Source organism: Periplaneta americana, chromosome 8, assembly GCF_040183065.1.
Source record: "Periplaneta americana isolate PAMFEO1 chromosome 8, P.americana_PAMFEO1_priV1, whole genome shotgun sequence".
In the NCBI taxonomy this organism is placed as follows: domain Eukaryota; kingdom Metazoa; phylum Arthropoda; class Insecta; order Blattodea; family Blattidae; genus Periplaneta; species Periplaneta americana.
In genome coordinates, this window is record NC_091124.1 from 71,039,344 (window position 1) to 71,058,291 (window position 18,948).

The following is an 18,948-nucleotide window of genomic DNA, read 5'->3' on the forward strand; positions in this document are numbered from 1 at the left end:
ATGTGCACGCAATCTCAATTATAGGCTAACGTTACGAGTGGAATGAATTTAGCGTTTTAGTATCGCAGAAATTGGGCATCGGGTGATAGTGAAAATAAAACGAGAGGTAAACCCATTTCTGCTCATGTTCGTTACGTGTAATGTGTACAAAGGCTATATTTCATTCACGCTTAAAACTCTTTTATATTTCTATTCTCTAGCATAACCAATGTTCACAGTAAAAGCAGAGCAACAACATTGGCAGATATGAGCCTGGTAATTTACAAATATCTTTGACACGTTATATTATTGAAAGGTGTTGTTAAATTCTGCTTTTAACAACAACAACAACATATGCCTTTACGTAGGTATATATCTTAAGACTTCAACTTTCATAGGTGATGATGTAGTGGTTCATATTTCAGACAATTTTTTAACTTACAGTGCTCAGGGGGTACTGAAAAGCAATTTTGCTTGAATTAAAAATTCAGACAATGGTGCCGATTACTTGTTCTTTGCAGTCTCCTATAACGTACAGTGTACAAATAATATTTTTCAATAGACAAACGCAATCTGCAATTTTGGTGGCATTCTAATCATACTTCCTTTGTCAATATTACCAAAATTCGATGCACATTCTTTTTGAGTTAACTTCTTATGGATTTTGTTATTTTCAGAAAAGAAAAGCGTGCCTAAAATTAAATTGCAACTATATTATGTACTATATGAATCTAATTTTATAATCTAATATCCGAACCAAAAGACTTGAGAGCAACCTCCTAGTTAATAATTATGATACACATGAAACGAAAGAAAAATTTTAATTATTAAACTCTGTTTTATACAGACCCATTGAAAATAAGAAATATATCGAAACGAAGTAGCGGACAATATATTAGGTAATCGGTTATATTAATCACAGAATTAGTGAACTGAGCAAATTAATGCACTACATAAGCAAGCAAAAAAAGCAGAGCAAGCAAAACAAGCAAAGCGAGCGAGCAAACAAACAAACAAACAAGCAAAATAATAATAATAATAATAATAATAATACTAATAATAATAATAATAATAAAATACGTAAATACATAAATAAGAAATAAATTAACCACTTCAATCACTGGCTAAATGAGCACCAATTAATGAATATATCAATCAATGAATATTTCCATAAAACAACTGGCCTGCAATCCATTCAGTCAAACCAAACGAAGACAAACAACCTAACCAATCAAAGACAAGCCAACTAATCAAACAAAAACAAAACAAGAAACAAAAACAAACCAACTAACAAAGCAAAAACAAGCAACTGACCTAAGAAAAACAAACCAATAAATCAAACCAACTAAAAGCCAAACGAACCAATGTTGAAACGAACCCATGATCAATCGAACCCATGACCAAATATACCAATAACCAAACGAAAACATGACCAAATGAACCAATATCCAAACGAACCCGTGACCAAACGAACCGATAACCAAACGAACCAGTAACCAAAGAAATCCATGACCAAAGGAACCAATATCCAAACGAATCAATAGCCAAAAGAAATCCATAACCAAACGAACCTGTGACCAAACGAATCAATAGTCAAACGAACCCATGACTGAACGAATCAATATAGCCAAAAGAAACCCCTGACCAAACGAACCATTAGCTACGAACCCAAGACCAAACGAACTAACAGCCAAAAGAATCCATGACTAAACGAAGCAATAGACAAACGAACCCACGACCAAGCGAACCCATGACCAAACGAACCTGTGACCAAACGAATCAATAGTCAAGCGAACCCTTGCCCAAACGAATCAATAGTGAAACGAACCCATGACCAGACGAATTAATAGCCAAAGGAAATTCATGACTAAACGAACCCATGACCAAGCAAATCAATAGCCAACGAACCCATCACCAAATGAACCAATAGCCAAACGAATTTAGGACTAAACGAATCAACAGCCAAACGAACCCATGACCAAGCGAAGCAATAGCCAAACAAACCCACGACTAAACGAACCAATATCCAAAAAAATCAATAACCAAACGAACGCATGACAAAACGAATCAATAGCCAAACGAACTAATAGCCAAAAGAAACCCATGACTAAACGAACTAATAGCCAAAAGAAACCTATGACTAAACGAACTAATAGCCAAATAAATGGTGACCAATAATTTTTAATGTAACTGCTAATGCATTAAATTGTTCTAAATTGTTCTGTATCAGTACCGGTGACAGAAGATATTAAAAAAGGACACTCTGACAGTTCATTCCGAGGTGAAAGATACATTGAGTGTTGCGTGTTTGGCGTTGTATTGTGTAACATGTACTCAAATCAGGAGCTGGCAGAAGTGCACTTCATGTACGGTAAGGCGGAAGGCAATGCTGCGCTGGCTCGTTTGTACAAGGAGAGGTATCCTGATAGATGGATAGGTAGAAGTGGCCCAAATGCTTGGCCTCTATGCTCACCTGATTTCAACTCTGTTTCTACTTGCGAGACCATTTAAAATAATTGGTGTATTCGTCTCCGGTGCCTGACATGAAATCCCTTCGGAATCGAATTGTGGCAGGTTATAAGTAATTACGCAATATTGCTGGAATTTGGGATCGTGTTCGCAGGGCCATGAGACAACGATGTAAGGCCTGTACTCAAGCAGAATGTGGACATTTTGAACATCTGCTGTAAAGGCAACTAAATGCGGAAAAAAACGTTCAGGTGAATATTACTGTTTTGAAGGCCGTAACTCGGAAACCAAATATTTCCGGACACATGTTGTAATGAACTTTTTGTACTGTCTGCATATGGGGAATACATACCTGAAATTATGCTCTATTTTTGAAACACCCTGTATAGGCATACCACTCGAGTGCAACTATCAAGGAACCTGTGCGGCGGCGAATTCAAACTGGGGAGATCATTCTGCCGGATTCTATATAATAACATTCATTAAATTAATTGAAAAATATTATCAGAGATAGCCTAACACAATTCTGTATTTAAATCAGTGACTATTTAATGTCCCGAGCCGTAACTACGAGGTTTAAGCCGTCATGCCTTGGATTAGCGTTATCAAATGAGTTGTGGTTTGAGTTTTTATACAGGATCATCATTTTATTTTTATTAACATTTTTAATATTAAACTGGCTATACCTTTAGAGAACCGGAAACACCGTTCGCTACCTCCTTCCACGACTGGAGTTCGATGATACTGGCGTAAAACACAAACAAATCACTTTACTAGGTATAGGAGGGAAGAAAAGTACTTCATCCGTTTACGTAAACTAGGAAATATCGCGATTTTGAGTTCGATAATTTTCATTAGGTTTTTGTTTAATCAAAATACAGTACTGTATTAAGAATAAGTGTTTTTACTCACGAACTGAGCTATTCATGCGAACGTACTCATTATGCAGTGTATATTATACTGTCTACAGCACATTAGCGTACAATATAGAGAATGAAGTTCAATTGAAAAATAATCATAATATGGATATTTAAATACATTTTTGAAAATGGTGGCCGTTCATTTCGATACAGGCTTCAGTTCTTTTGTGCATATTATCGCACTATAGACTATTGCATCTAATTCCAATTGCCAGTTTCGTCCTTCGTACTAGTAACTCATGTTGAAATAATTCTGTACCTACTCTATAAAAGAGTACCTTATGTACTGTAAATTCAATCTTCATTTCTGCTCGGCCCGCACAGATAAAATTACTCAGACATGCTACTCGTATCTACTGTCCGTCCAAGTGGTTATGCCGCAGGTTCGTAGAAAGGAGGGAAATCACGTGACAGTTAATTACTTAACGAGGACCTTTGTATTTAAGTTATTTTAAACAGTTGTATAATATTACGTAGACGTCCAATTCCTAACAGAAATTAATGTTTTCAGAAAAGAGCTAAGACAGCCCTGCTTTTACAGAGGGGCGTGCAGAAGCAGATGGGGGAAATCGGGATGCGACGTAGGCAAACGGACAGTACCTGTGCGAAAATATGATTCAATATTGAAAGTTCTTATGTCACTGGAAAACGCGAACATATTTCTGGAACGTACTATACTCAATAACTCAGTGCTGTTTACTATATGCGGCCTTGATTCTGTCTGGAGAACAGTTGAAACTTTAGTAGTAGAAGGGGTGGGAGTGAAGTACATTAAAAATCTCAGGTACAATAAAAATTGAAGTAAAAATAAAATGATGTCCCTGTAGAAGACAGTAATTTTCTAGGGAGCTACAATGGGTAGCGGAATCCGGTTTCGTAAATAATCGTGCTAGCCATAAGTTACGATCGCTAAGAAATGTGGACATGTGGCCGACAGTAGTCGGCTGATACGACTTTGCCCTGCGTGGACTGTCACGTAACGGATTTTTTGTTGCCTATCGAATAGTTCGTCGTACGTGTAAAATACTATTATTTAAAACTCCCGTGAACAGTCCTGATTAAAAAAGACGTCAGAGACTTAACATTTGTTTGACGTTTGTGCAACGAAAACTCAGTAAAATATGTAAAACAGATTCTAAGGTTGGCATGCAAGAGGATGTTAAAGAAGATTCCTCACTTTTCTGAAAAATAAACATTGATTTCAATTCAAACCACTTACCCCATAGCGCTGCTGTAATGCCTGCCCTTGATTTTGGCGATGACGGCTGTTCCGTTGCGCGGGTCCTCGTCGTTGTCCAGCAGGTCGAGGACTGCGCGTGCGTATAGATTGACGGCATCGTACAGGTACGCCGCCTCTGCGCGGATCTATGACAAAAAACGAAGCATTTAAGTGGGCAGGGTAGTGATTAAAATCCGACTTTTTATTTTGTGTTTAAAAAAAGTACAAAACTTGCTCTTTTAAGCAATATATTATATTGTGGGGAGGTATCTCTGCAGATAAGCCCTTTATATGGGCTCTTTAAAATTGGCGGCGCATGTAATTCATACATCCTTTTTTTTTAAATACAATTTTCAGTAAGTTTATGTTTTTCAAACTTTTCCCTCCCGATGGAGGAGATACAGGTTAACTCATATCGGAGTTGGGGGAAAAGGTTACGACTTGTTTACTTTTCCCGTTCTGATTGGAGGTTCCATACGTGTTAGAACTTAAGCTGGGAAAGTTGGGACTACGTGAAGTCATTGCGATGGCGACGAAATTCAATTGGAACAAATTTTTAAATATACTTGATTAAATTCCTTCCACAAAAAACCTTATAGTAGAAATATCCTAAAATGGCAAAATGCATCACAATATTGCTGAAGAAAAAAAATACAGACCTAATTATGGACTAAAATTTATGACATGATTTTGAAGTATCGGTATCTATATTTAAAAATTATATTGTAAGTTATAAATCCAAATTAGAAATGGAAGATACTTGGAATACGTAATTTAAATTAGAATTAATATGTTATTATATTTAACATACTGTATAATATATTTCAAATAAGTTACCTTGTTAATTTGTGATACCGGTACTTCATTTTAATTCATTTGATTCTCAGTTTACTTTATTTTTTTATCAAGTCAATCTACAGAACTCTTATTTTGGCTTCTTACTAATATTAAATTCTTAGTAAATAGAACACTTCAGTTATTTTCAATTTAAGTATAATATTATCTTCGTTTCTTGGTAATGAGTTTTACTCATATGGGGGTTAGGGTTTATACTAAATAGAACGTATTCTTTTCTAAACATTGTATCTAAATATTGTTTTTTTTTCATAATAATCTAATTAGGTTCCGACAAGACTATTTCTGTAACCTACGTTTTATAATTACTATGTTAATGTCGCTGCTTTTCTTTATTTTGTAATTTTATAGGCCTACAGTTACAAATGTTATGTATAGTGGTATTCTAATAAAAAAGTATTATTATTATTATTATTATTATTATTATTATTATTATTATTATTATTATTACAAAGTACCTTTGTAAGTAGTATTGCTCTGTGTAACTGTTTACAGGCCTAAGAATAATATTACGTTTCTACACCCTAGAGACAATAATGCGATGTATTCTAACCAATGTAATGTTTAAGTTTGTCCTTCAGGCGTACATTCAGTTTTTTCTTTGCTCGGCCTGTATTGCTCCATTCAACTAACATGATATGTGTGTGAGAGAAGACTATCTTGCCAGCAACTTTATAAACACTGTACTATGTATGTACTTAACTTCAAAGTAAATGTGCCTCAACTTCAAAGTCTAGTTATTTGGTAGGTAAACATTTATACATGCAACAGTTTGTATAGTTATCAGGGAAGTAAAATCTGTATACTTCTGGCACCTGTTGAGATGTTGGAAAACTAAGTGCATTAGACGCAGAATGTAAGATACCACATTATACGCTATATATCTCATTTCTGACCAGAATCTCAGTTATTATACCATGTTTTACGCCCCTCAAATATAAAAAGAAAACAACATAAGCATTTTTAGATATTCTTTAGGAAATGTCTTAATAAGTAAATAACTCTTGCAAACGAGTGCAAACTGAATTGATATGAATATCCCAGTTTAATTTCGAATCAACTGAAATACCCAAAGTTTGACAGCGACCAAATCATCAACACTACTTGACTGATATAATGTAAATAAAATGTCTTGAAATTTATCAACTTTAAATTAAAATCATTAATTTGAGTACATTTATTCACTTCATTAAACGAGTTTGCAGTAACAACTTTCAAGTCGTTAATATCATTACCATTATGATATAATGAAAGAAAGGAAAAAATAAAGGCTAGAGCAGCGTTGTCAGACACAGCCTAAACGGAGCGGAGCGCTCCAATGTAACTCGTTGCGTGCTCCGGTGCTTCCACAGACATAAGCAAGTTCACGCTCCGACTGGACGTCTCTTGCTCCACAACCGGTTTCGGAGCTTACAACTCTGACACTACTGGCCTAGAGGAAAGAGAAGGGAGGAGAGAAGAGAGAGGATGGAGAAGAAAGGCGAGGGAACAGAGAAAGAAGAAAAGGAAAGAAGGGGGGGGAAGGAAGAAGGAGAGAGGAGGGAAAGAAAGGAGGTAGGGGAGAGAGAAAAGAGAGAGGAGAGAGAGAAGAAAGGAGATAGGAGGTGGAAGAAAAAGAGAGAGGAGGGGGAAGAAAGAGAGGAGCGAGAGGTGAAGGAAAGTCAAAGTGTGTGATTTGGGAAATCTCTTAATTTTTAAACTCTTACCGTCTTGTAAGCGCCGAAGTGGTTGAGAGGATTCGGGAAGTTGAACGGAGACTTCTCCATGTAGAGATTGACTTGCGCACTGAAGTTCTCGAATCCGACGGGCGGTGAAGGCACGACCCCCAGGTAGGAACGGAAGGCTCTTTGAGCTACGAGGTTTGGTTGATCACCCAGTAGAGCCTTCAGGTACTTCTCAGGGTTGGCGGGATCGTATTGCTCCGTATCCACTCCCACCACCCAGTATTCACCTGCCACACAGACACATACGAGTGGCCATTCAGCAATAAACATTGAATCTGGTGTAAGATTACATTATTCTGTACTGAGAATAGATCCTCTGCTACTGTCTGGGTCTTTGAAACCACCATTATACATAACATCAAAGGCGTATATAATCTTCTCTATACAACATGGATTTCTTATAGCGTTTCTAATGCTGTGTATTAATATTCTATGTAGATATAGCTATCTGCACTATGTTTTTGTTTAAAAAAGATTACCTTTTATACATTGAAGTACGATGCAAGTAATTATTCTAGCATCTGTTTCGGAGAGAGAAGTGTCGTTATTATCTAGCATCCGTTCCGATGAACAGAATAGAATAGAAGGCTTAGTTTTGCTGGCAGAGTTAAGGCCATAAGACCTTCTCTTCCATTCAATCAGCCTTAATAAATACAATACATATTTAAATTACGAATAATTCACTACACTTAAAAGATTCTCCAGCAATATTCTTCAGTTAAGTTTTAACGACTAGTATATGTTTATTTAAATTTAGACAAACCTATGAGATAAATAATAACCTAATTTATGAGCTAATTTAATTCAATCAATTATAATTAAGTTGAGATAGGTAGTAAAATGATAAGAATTAATTTAATATAAGTTTACTAGAACTATGTTACAGGGACAAAAAACCTAAATCTAAAATATATTTATATAATGAGAATATTAATGTAATGAAATTTTGCTATTACAGGTTTTGTATTCTATTTAGAGAAATTAATGGTAATAATAAAAATCGACAGATGTTAGTTTCATTATAAGTAACAAATATTAATCAGTAATTAATCTGTTAAATAAAAATTTATGTAATTTCGACCTAAATGAAGTTTCTGTCCAACAACCCCTTACATCACTCGGAAGCGAGTTCCAATTTCTAGCAACTGAAACTGTATAAGATGAAAAATATAAAGATGTCCTGTTGTAAGGTATAATGAGTAAATTATTATGATGAAACCTGGTGCTTAGCTGACGATATGCGGATAAATTTTAAAAGTGAGAAGCCAAATAGATTGGTATAGCTGTTCGCAGAATTTAAAATAAGAGAATGCAGAGCTCGTCGATTACTTAGCCTTAGCCAAGACAGATTTTGGAAAGACGGGGAAACATGATCATACTTACGAATATTGCAAATATAACGGACGCACGCATTATGCACATGTTGTAGCCTGCTGCTCAAATTTGCATTTAGGTTACTTAATATAATATCGCAGTAGTCAAACTGTGGCATCACGAGTGTTTGTACAAGGATTAATTTTAATTTATCAGGAAGAAAGTGCTTCATTTGCTTTAATGAGTGAATAATAGAACATTTTTTTAGAAGTGTGATTCACTTGTTCATTTCATTCCAGGTGACAATCCATATAAATGCCAAGGTTCTTCACAGTCGAGCTGTATGGAATAGTAGCACAGTCTAGTATATAGTCACGAAGCTCAATACGTAGTAAATCAGCATCCATAGATAGTTGCTCACCACTAGGATCGCTAATATCGCCTCATTACAGACAATGTGAAATAGTACCGGCACAGTCTATTGTTTCTAGCATCCTCACAACTTAAGCTTCGTGACTGTGTATAGTAGACTGTGATAGTAGTATTATTTACAATAATATCGGTGGCAAATTTTGATTGTCACACTTCGATCTTTGATGTTCTATTAAGATAACTTGCGATTTACTTGCATTTAAATTAAGTCCGTTCGTGAGAAAGTTAGGCATTATTACAGTAGATATTATTTCAATATATTAGATATTTAACAATTTATTAATCGAGATGAAGTTTTAACTACGAGTATTATAAGTGTACTGACAGTAATTCGACTAATACGTTGTTAATTAGATTATTTTTACTACAGAAATCCAGGTCACTTTTGTTAATATCAAGTACGTTACTAACGAGGATTTTTTCAATATTGAATTAGAACAGTCGCCATGTTCATTAGCAGAAGTGTCGTTAATTCGGAAGTGAAGTGAAGTAATGCAAGTAATATACAATGCCGCGTCTATGGCTGACGATCTAACGCTCACTGATCTTGCACACAGAAGGTCGGAGTTCGATTCCCGTGTACGTCGTGATGAAAATTGTGGTGGACAAATCAGACGGAGAGAGTTTTTCTTGAGGTATTCCCGTTCCCTCTATCATTTCACCAATACACTCCATCTTATACTAATTTCATATACAGAGTGATTTATATAGAACTGACACATTTCTTTCGTTAATTATTCCGTTGGAAATTCATTCAATGACCCAATTTTAGCACCAAATTAAGGAGAATGTTCTGGAGTTTCGATTCCTTGTCACTAGATGCGCAGATGTTTATATTTTATTCCTATTGTTGGCAGCACTAGATGCGCAGATGTTTATGTTTTATTTCTATTGTTGGCAACTGTTTTCGACATTTTGTGTCAACGTGAAAATGCAGTACACATTAAATCAACGACTCTTCCTTGTGAAGCAATACTGGATTACGAATTCAATTACAGCTACTCAAAGGGCATACTAGAGAGAATTTGGTGTTCGCAATCCTCCCAAAAGAAACACAATACTGGGACTGGTAAACAAATTGGAAACAACTGGATCTCTGGTGAGTGAAAAGGGCAAGCATCGTTCATCTAGGCTTCCCACGGTTGTTGTTGACGTACGAGCACGACTGGAGCAGTCACCCAAAAAATCATTAAGACGTTTGTCGCAGGAGAAGGGTACACCTACTCAATGTGTCAGAGAGCTGCGAAAAGTGCAGGCCTAAAGCCATATAGGGTTACGGTTGTTCATCAGCTACAGGAACCAGATAAGGTTGACGACCGAATAATTTCCAGGAACCTGTGGCCACCGAGATCTCCGGATTTGACAACGCCGGACTTCTTTTGCTATAGAGGTAAATAATCTCCCAAAATTCCTCTACATTTTAGGTATAATAAGTTGTCGCTAGCACAATTCGTTTTGAAACAATTAATGAAAGAAATGTGTCAGTTCTATATAAATCACTCTGTATAATCTGCAGTACCGTAACTATAAATAGGCTGGGCGAATTCTTTGGGGTAATTCGGGTTTCCGATGGAAGGGCTTGGGGCTTTGAGTCCTGGATCTTATCAGGCACTCGTCTGAGAAATGGACCTGGCTCTGGCAGGACAGAGCTAGGATGGCCTACCTGTCAGCGTCGGATTCACGAATGTCATCCAGACACCTTCAGGCTTGGATAGGGTTACTAGATTGTACGTTTTTAATGTATTTTCAAGTTTCCCGCCCCCCCTTAAAATACGTGTTTCTTAATTTGAGGGCTATCTACGTTTCTTCTCCGCAGTATAGTTATTTTCAACATGGAATCTATTATGCCTATATACAGAGATTTATTTTTATATTGCTTTATGTGTTCGCATTATGTAAGGGGAGACGTAGACCACAATGCAAGGTTTCATAAAATCATTAATATCTTATAATATGTTGCATATAGAACTATTTATTTTCCAAACTAATTTGTAATTGTGTGGTAGTAGTCTATATTTTTTTTTAATTTCTATACACCAAGTTTTTAATATTCTAATTTAAAAAATCACGCTTTACTATAAATATTTACTTCTTTATCAAAATTGTTTAATGAAACAATCTTAAATTTTGTATGCTTAGCAAGAGAACACAAATATAACATATTATGCAGAGATTTTGCCATATTCCTCTTTTATTTTTTTAATAAAATGTTTAATTTTGATTAAAAGTCTAATTACAAATGAGTTTTCTTTGTAATATAAAAAATAAAATAAAGCATCTTTCACAATTTCTTTGCAAGATAAAGTGAATCTACTCAATAAAATCTAGCATGCAAAGTTTCATCCAATTACCTAAAATGGTTCGTGAGAAGAGGCACGTAAGTACTGAAAAATATAAGTTGCGGGGAAATGTAGACAAAGTTAATCAAGTTTTGAGGAAAGGCTCTTGAAACTATGTATTATAAATAAAACATTTTTTTGCAATATTTTTTTACCATTTTCACTGACATCGCCCCTAAGGAAATTGTTATAAAACTCTACCTAGTAGAGAATTGTAACGATCTTACACCATAAACAAAAAGCAATCAATTTTATTACATGCTCTGAAGTTCGCATACATTTTCTTTCTTTCTTTTTTTTTTTTGTAAAAATCTTTTTTTTTTCTTAAAAAATCTAGTAACTATAGTCTTGGACTACCTTCACATGTATATGCCACATTATGGCTAAAACAAACCTCAAACCTAAGTGCAAAAATCCATCCCGAATCCGACCTTGAAAAATTCAACCAATATATAACAATGAAGAATTTTCTTTTAGTTTTCCAGTTTTTCTAACACAACATGTCCTCATTTATGAGTAGCCTACTTACCATGAACAGGCGATATCAGTTCTTTCGTTGACATGAATTAATAATACGTCATCTAGTATTAAAGAATGAAAATCATAGATATGAAAATAATGTGCAGCCACACTGTAACTAGCGTGATTCTTGCACAACATATCCATATGTTCTTAGGTTCAAATGTTTTATCTTCATTTAGATTTTAAGTCAATGCTTCGCGTCATATCAAGAAATTTTGAGTATGTGCGCATAATTTAGGCTAGTGTGGAAATTTTCAAAATTAATTTAGTAATTTCAATTGCTCGCATATCTAGTACATTGCGTTTCCGAAGAAATAGATTCTATCAAATGCAGGAATTCACTTGCTGTAGTAACGAATTTGCATTCTAAATAAGTAAAGATTAATATCAACTTACTTCCGATGAAAGGTTACTTTTATCGATTTCTCTCTGAGATGAGGTACCTCGTTTGGTAGAGCTGCAATATCCCGGGTTCAATCTCGAATGGTGACGTAAATTTTCTTGTTGTCAAATATATATAGAACGATCCACTCAGTCTTCTATAAAATTAAGTGTCGGACCTTTCTCAGTAGTAAAAAAAGGCTCATACCATCTCATTCTATTTTCAAGGTCATGAAAACATGGAGCTCTACTTTCATGCCTCCCCTGCAAAGTAGCATGAGAAGCCCGTAACTTTCCACCAGCAGGCTTGTGTTAAAACGAGAACATTACGCTGTCATGAGTAGCCTTCCCAACTCAACTAGCCCAGCGCAGGCAGGTCCCATGCAAATTATTATTATTATTATTATTATTATTATTATTATTATTATTATTATTGGCTGAAAATATACAACTTATTGTGTTGATAAAGAGCATTTAATATTCAATAAAATTACGGCTTTCTTTGGTAAATACAATTTAGAAATTAAATAATTGATGTAAAAGACGTTAATGAACAAAGTAACTCTTTGAAAAGTAAAACTAGCGGTGAGTTAGTTCCGATGATTTTATAAGTGAAAATGGTTGAATTTGTAAGGCATTTTTTTTTTTTTTTGTGGAGATGGATTTGAAAATTTAAGGATTTTATACGAATGTATTTGAAGAAAATGAAATTGTTCTGAAATGTAGTATATTACGTCTGAAATGAGAGGTGCGTGGTAATGGAAATATAAACGTTGTGGTTTCTAGTGCCGGAACATAACATGTAGAGACATAAAACACAGGGTACGATGCAATGTGAAGAACGCAAAACTTGTATTAATTCGATAACCACTGCAAAATAGTAAATAACAACAAAAATAATGAAATAAACGGACAGAATCCATAATGTGACTTCGTTTGTACGTCCACCATTATGGTAGCCACTGACAGGGCAGTACTGACAACATCACTAAATAAAAATCATCAGACTTTGCTCAGCGCTTGAAAATCCTGCACAGATTCGTACGTAAGTAGGCCTATATGCAAGACATAATAAAAACCTAAATTAACCTAATCTGACCTAACCTGTCACAGATTCGTATATGCAAGGCATAGGATGGATGTAAACTAGTGTGAAACTTTCCTTATGTCAACTAAGTTATGTTGGTATGACTGAGGAAAGAGCTGTGAGACAGTTGATGGTGCATAAACGGAGTACGAAGGAAACTTCCATTCATCCGTCTGTTTCCGTGAAGTGCAGACGTGTTCATCATCATCAACCATCATCCATTATTCACCTAAGATATTACTTTGTTAGTCACCTCAGGTACTTCGGTACTACGGTACTACGAACACAATAGAATTGAATTTGAAGTAACTTAATTACGAAAACGAATGTAAAACGCGGAAATACATTCAACGTTTCGACAAGATTACTACTTGAAAACGAATTTTTCAACGACACGCTACGACGCAGAGGCTCGACCGGATTGGTTAGCAGTAGCGCCATTAAATAAAAACGCAGTGAAGTGAAGTGAAGGAAACTTCAGTCTCCTCTCCGTTTCGGTGAAGTGTGGATGAAAAATAGTACTGCATTAAATTTAAGAAATACTGCATTAGATTTTTTCAACTTATTAGATTTTTAACAATTGTTAGAAAGTTTTAACTACTGAAATGCATTCAATAGTATCAAGCACTATGCTATTTGACAAGGATCCTTTTAATATTGAATTTATGACAAAGTAGTGTCGCTTAAGCCGGAAGTGAAGTGAAGAAGACTAAGCGCTAATTTAAGCAAAAAAGTAATTTCTTACAAAACTAAACTGAAACAGATACTCTTTAAAACTGCTATAATGTAATATTATATACACCATTATTATTGCATGATATCGACCCAGAGACAATAAATTTAATGAAAGAAAAGCCCGAAATTGAATCTTGTGTATCTATGGGGAATAAAGAATTTCAAGGAAATCAAATATTAGTAGTGAGAATGAATGTAAAATATTGCGTATCAATGGCGCAAACTAGAACAAAGAGAAAACTGAATACGCAAAAGTTCACAAAAAATTAAATTTTAAGTTTATTTAAACAATTTCAAACTCATGAAGGAATTAGTAACTGAAATGTTACGTTACACAAGTTAACAAGTTAAAAAAAATAATTAGGTGGGATAAAAGCATTATTATTATTATTACTATTATTATTATCATCACCACGAAATATTCACTGTTTACTTGTTATTTTTCCAAATATTCACCAATAACTTTCGTCTCTATCGTCAACAGGCTATGCTCGGACCTTGAAAAATTTCTTAATTTGTCGAAACAGCCAAATGCAATGCAACGAAGATTATAACATCTCTGAGCATTCTAATATCATTTATTTTACTATAATGCCTAAATTTATACACTTACAGCACGTAGATTCAAGCGTTGTCCATCAGCGTGTGTAACACAGTTAACAAAGAGAACTTGGTGAAACTTCGATCCCGCTTTGTTTTCAATATACAGAGTGTTTAAAAAATACGGGGCATAATTTCAGGTATGTATTTCCCACATGTAGACAATCAAAATAGTTCATTGCAACATGTGTCCGGAAATGCTTTATTTCCGAGTTATGGCCTTCACAACATTGAAATTCACCGGAACGTTTTTCTTTCCGCAGGTCATTGTCGTCAAAGGAGACATTAAGAGGGCACTCTGACAGTTCATTCCGAGACGAAGGTTACATTCAGTGTTGTGTAGGCGTTAGACTGTGCGACATGTATTCAAATCAAGAGCTGGCAGAGATACACTTCATGTACGGTAAGGCGGACGGCAATGCTGCGCTGGCTCGTCGTTTGTACCAGGAGAGGTACCCACAGCGACAATGTCCAGATCGGAAGACATTTGTACGTCTCCATTACCGTCTGTGCGAGTATGGAAAATTTAACTCTCCTGGTTTGGGAAGGGGACGACCAAGATCTACAACTCCAGAAGTACACGAGGAGATTCTGGAGGCTGTGAACATGACTCCTTCTATCAGCACACGAAGGATAGCGTTGCAAGTCAATGTTCCTCATACGACTCTCTGGAGACTGTTGAAAGAGTATCAATTGTATCCTTATCATTTGCAACGTGTACAGGCCCTGTCACCAGTAGATTACCCTGCACGACGAGTTAGGTTCTGTCAGTGGTTCTTGCAGCAGTGTGGTGTAAATCCGAACCTTCCTGCCTTAGTATTATTTACAGATGAAGCACAGTTCACACGAGATGGCATAACAAATTTCCACAATCAGCATGTAAGGGCGTATGAAAACCCACTTGCAACTGTTCCATCTATCTCATCACCAGATGCGGTTCTCCCTCAATATGTGGGCCGGTATCATTGGTGATCGATTAGTTGGATCCCATGTACTTGTAAACAGACTTACGGGGCAGGGGTACACAAACTTCCTGGAAAACACAATACCTCATGTTTTAGAAGACACTCCACTGATCAATCGTCAACACATTCACTTCTTGCATGATGGCGCTCCTGCACACTTCAGTCGTACTGCTCGCCGGTACTTGGATCGAAGGTTTCCTGATCGATGGATAGGTAGAGATGGCCCAATTGCTTGGCCTCCACGCTCACCTGATCTGAACCCTCTCGATTTCTACTTGTGGGGCCATTTAAAATCATTGGTTTATTCGTCTCCGGTGCCTGATTTGGAATCCCTTCGGAATCGAATTGTGGCATGTTCTGAGGACATACGCAATACTCCTGGAGTTTGGGATCGTGTTCGCAGGTCAATGAGACATCGATGTGAGGTCTGTATTCAAGCAGGAGGTGGACATTTTGAACATCTTCTGTAATGACAACGATCTGCGGAAAGAAAAACGTTCCGGTGAATTTCAATGTTATGAAGGCCATAACTCGGAAATGAAGCATTTCCGGACACATGTAGTAATGAACTATTTTGATTGTCTACATGTGGGAAATACATACCTGAAATTATGCCCCGTATTTTTAAACACCCTGTATTGATACGAATATATAATTTAAAACGTAATCAAGCAAACTGCAATTCTAGCATCAAAACACTCGTTCTGTGATAACAACCTCCGCTACACTGTAACTCGTGTGAAGTGAAACGAAAGGTTACCAAGACCCCTCCAGCACTCTGTATCTATGCCAATTCTCGTTTTGTGATTGGTCAATTTGGTATGTTACAAGCCATGTTTGTGCTACATGAGCGCTTTATACAAAACCGGATATATAGCCTACATATCATTGTAGTTCGACGTTAATATACAGTGAATTTCATACTTGATCATACATAAATCATTCTAGAAGCCCAAATCGTTAAGATTAATCACGTGGGGAAGATTTTACCTCAATAAATATACTCCATGGGAAAATATATCTTCAAAAATTAGCATTAAGAAAAAACTCAATCTTCTCTTATCTGCGAAAAGGAACAAGTGTTCTGCGATAATCTTCAGTATGTGTAACATCAGAATCAAATGTTTATTTCTGTATTATAGGTCTAGTAAGTATGATCAAAAGAAGATAACTTCCTTGCAGAGATGCAAATTAAATACTACTTGATTTTAAGAGGTAAATCACTTGAGAAACTTAATGATATTTATGGAAGAATACATTCTACAATAAATGGGTTGCTTAACAGATAACATATGAATGCAGAATGAAAACAGAGAGGTTGAAGTATAAAAAATAATGAAAAAAAGAGTCAGTGTTTTCCAGAGTCCCATATGACTCACTGTTCAATATCCGAAGTGAATGACACACTTGATCCACCTCTTTCTTCTGAAACGATTCGTTAAGCTCAGAATAAATGGTAATCGAGATAGAATAACTCGTAAAACCATGAATCAGGAAGGTAAATCGACGCAAGAGATTAGATTTTTCGAAAGCATGCATGTAAACTTCATCGACAAGTTTTGGAAATCAGTCATCTCTAATTTTATTATTGAAATAAATGTTATATACTCGTATTCGTTCTTAATGGACGAAATTTCAGAAGGTACAGAGTGAAAACCGAAAAAAGCAAAATCTGTATTCCATTATAAATACATGATCATTTTTGGCTGTATGCCTACTAATGGTGAAGGAACCTTGATTTTATAGAAACCAAAATAAACCACGATGGCTACCTTAATAGGCCTATTATGGAACAAAATGTTCAACAGAGTACTACAGAAATCGGATTAGGATCGTACTATCAAATTCAGCAGGGCAAAGGCCCCAAAAATACGACTGCAATTAAGTTGTGACTTCAATATCTAGAAAAAAATCAATAACATCAAGTGAACGCGAGACAGTATTAAGTCACGAATGATGAAATCTTTACAAATTTGCCACGAATTATGTAATATTGCGGTCTTTACGAAGACGACTGCAAAATGTTATGACGCTGATAACCCGGGCTCGAAACTCGGCGGGAAATTGTGAAGGAAAACGATAGTGTTCGGTAGATTTTCGCGGGGTATTCCCACTTCCCTACCAAAATTCCATTATTATTCTAGTAATCATATTTATGTTGTGTTATGTATGTATTTCGTATCCTATGATGCACCGAGGGCAATATCTACTACGACAAAGGAACTATAGCTTCGAAGCTTCTCTCATAGAAGAGAGACGCTTAGGTGAACGACGTCAAGTCAAGTACTCTCTATTATTTAAGAAAACTATTAAAGTCTTTATGTACAGTAGGTTTCTGTAAATTAATGGGTTATTAATGAGTTAGTAGTGAATTTTAATTTCATATGTCAAAATCAAAAGGAAGTAAGGGAATAAAATTAGAAAATAAATTAAATTAAAATTAATGAAACAATTGCTCTGTCTTCCGGACTGTAGTCATGTTAATTATAACAACTGAATAAGCACAAAAAATAACACAAGTGTGTTTGAATGAGTCTCCTGAGATACTATGTTGGCTATATAACAGAAGATAATTATTAGCAGTAGAAAAAAAAATTATATTACACGCAAATTGAATGTAAAAGCTCAATAAAAGGAAACAACTAAATAAACCACATGAATAGAATGTCATACAAAGGATATATCAAACAAAATACATATGTTGTCATATACAGCAAAAGGAAGAAGAGATTGATTGAGATCAGAGGTGTGTTAACCAGTGTCTCTAGAGCCACAAAAGAATTATGCCTAATGCAAATCGTGATGTTCACAGTGATGAATCACTAATATAGGAAATCACTCACAGAATTTCATTCTAAGGACAATTAGACTGAAAATTTATTTGATAATGGAATACATTCTCAATAAATCACTGCCTCTAGCAGTTTGTACACAAGACAGCACAAAATATGAAAACAAATGCTTGAAAAGTATTATCACAAACGTTTACTTAGAATGCATAATATTAGAAGCTGTTCACTAAAATTTCACAGTATAGATATTATCAATTGTATGGGAAAATACTATTTAACAATAACAAAAGATAATCAGTATAAATAGTACAGTTTTATCTCTTATGGCGTAGATTTACTGCACAAAACGACATTCAAGGCAGATCTGGAACAGAGAATTTGGGGAAATTCTTGTGATTAAATGTAATGCCTACATTATATAGGAATGAGGATAACTAAATACAATTTCCTGCAACATTTAAATATGTACACTGAACGGTATGTTAGGGGTCTATATACATGACATAAGCTATGAATAACAGTAAATAAAACGTAACTGATAACTGCAGTAAACATGATAATGATTTCAAGCAGATATAAAACTGATACTTTTTAGCTCAGCCAATCGGAGAAAAA

The 18,948-nt window shown here is 35.4% G+C and overlaps 1 protein-coding gene across 1 annotated transcript in view; it reads right to left on the reverse strand.

The window, feature by feature from the left end:
* Positions 1-18,948, reverse strand: part of LOC138704813 (guanylate cyclase 32E) — a 786,020-nt gene that overhangs the window by 273,789 nt on the left and 493,283 nt on the right. The window contains exons 6-7 of the mRNA XM_069833092.1: positions 7,149-7,393; positions 4,588-4,733 (exon numbers count right to left, since the gene is read on the reverse strand). Coding sequence (XP_069689193.1) covers positions 4,588-4,733; positions 7,149-7,393 — 391 coding nt within the window. The remainder of the gene's footprint in view (positions 1-4,587; positions 4,734-7,148; positions 7,394-18,948) is intronic.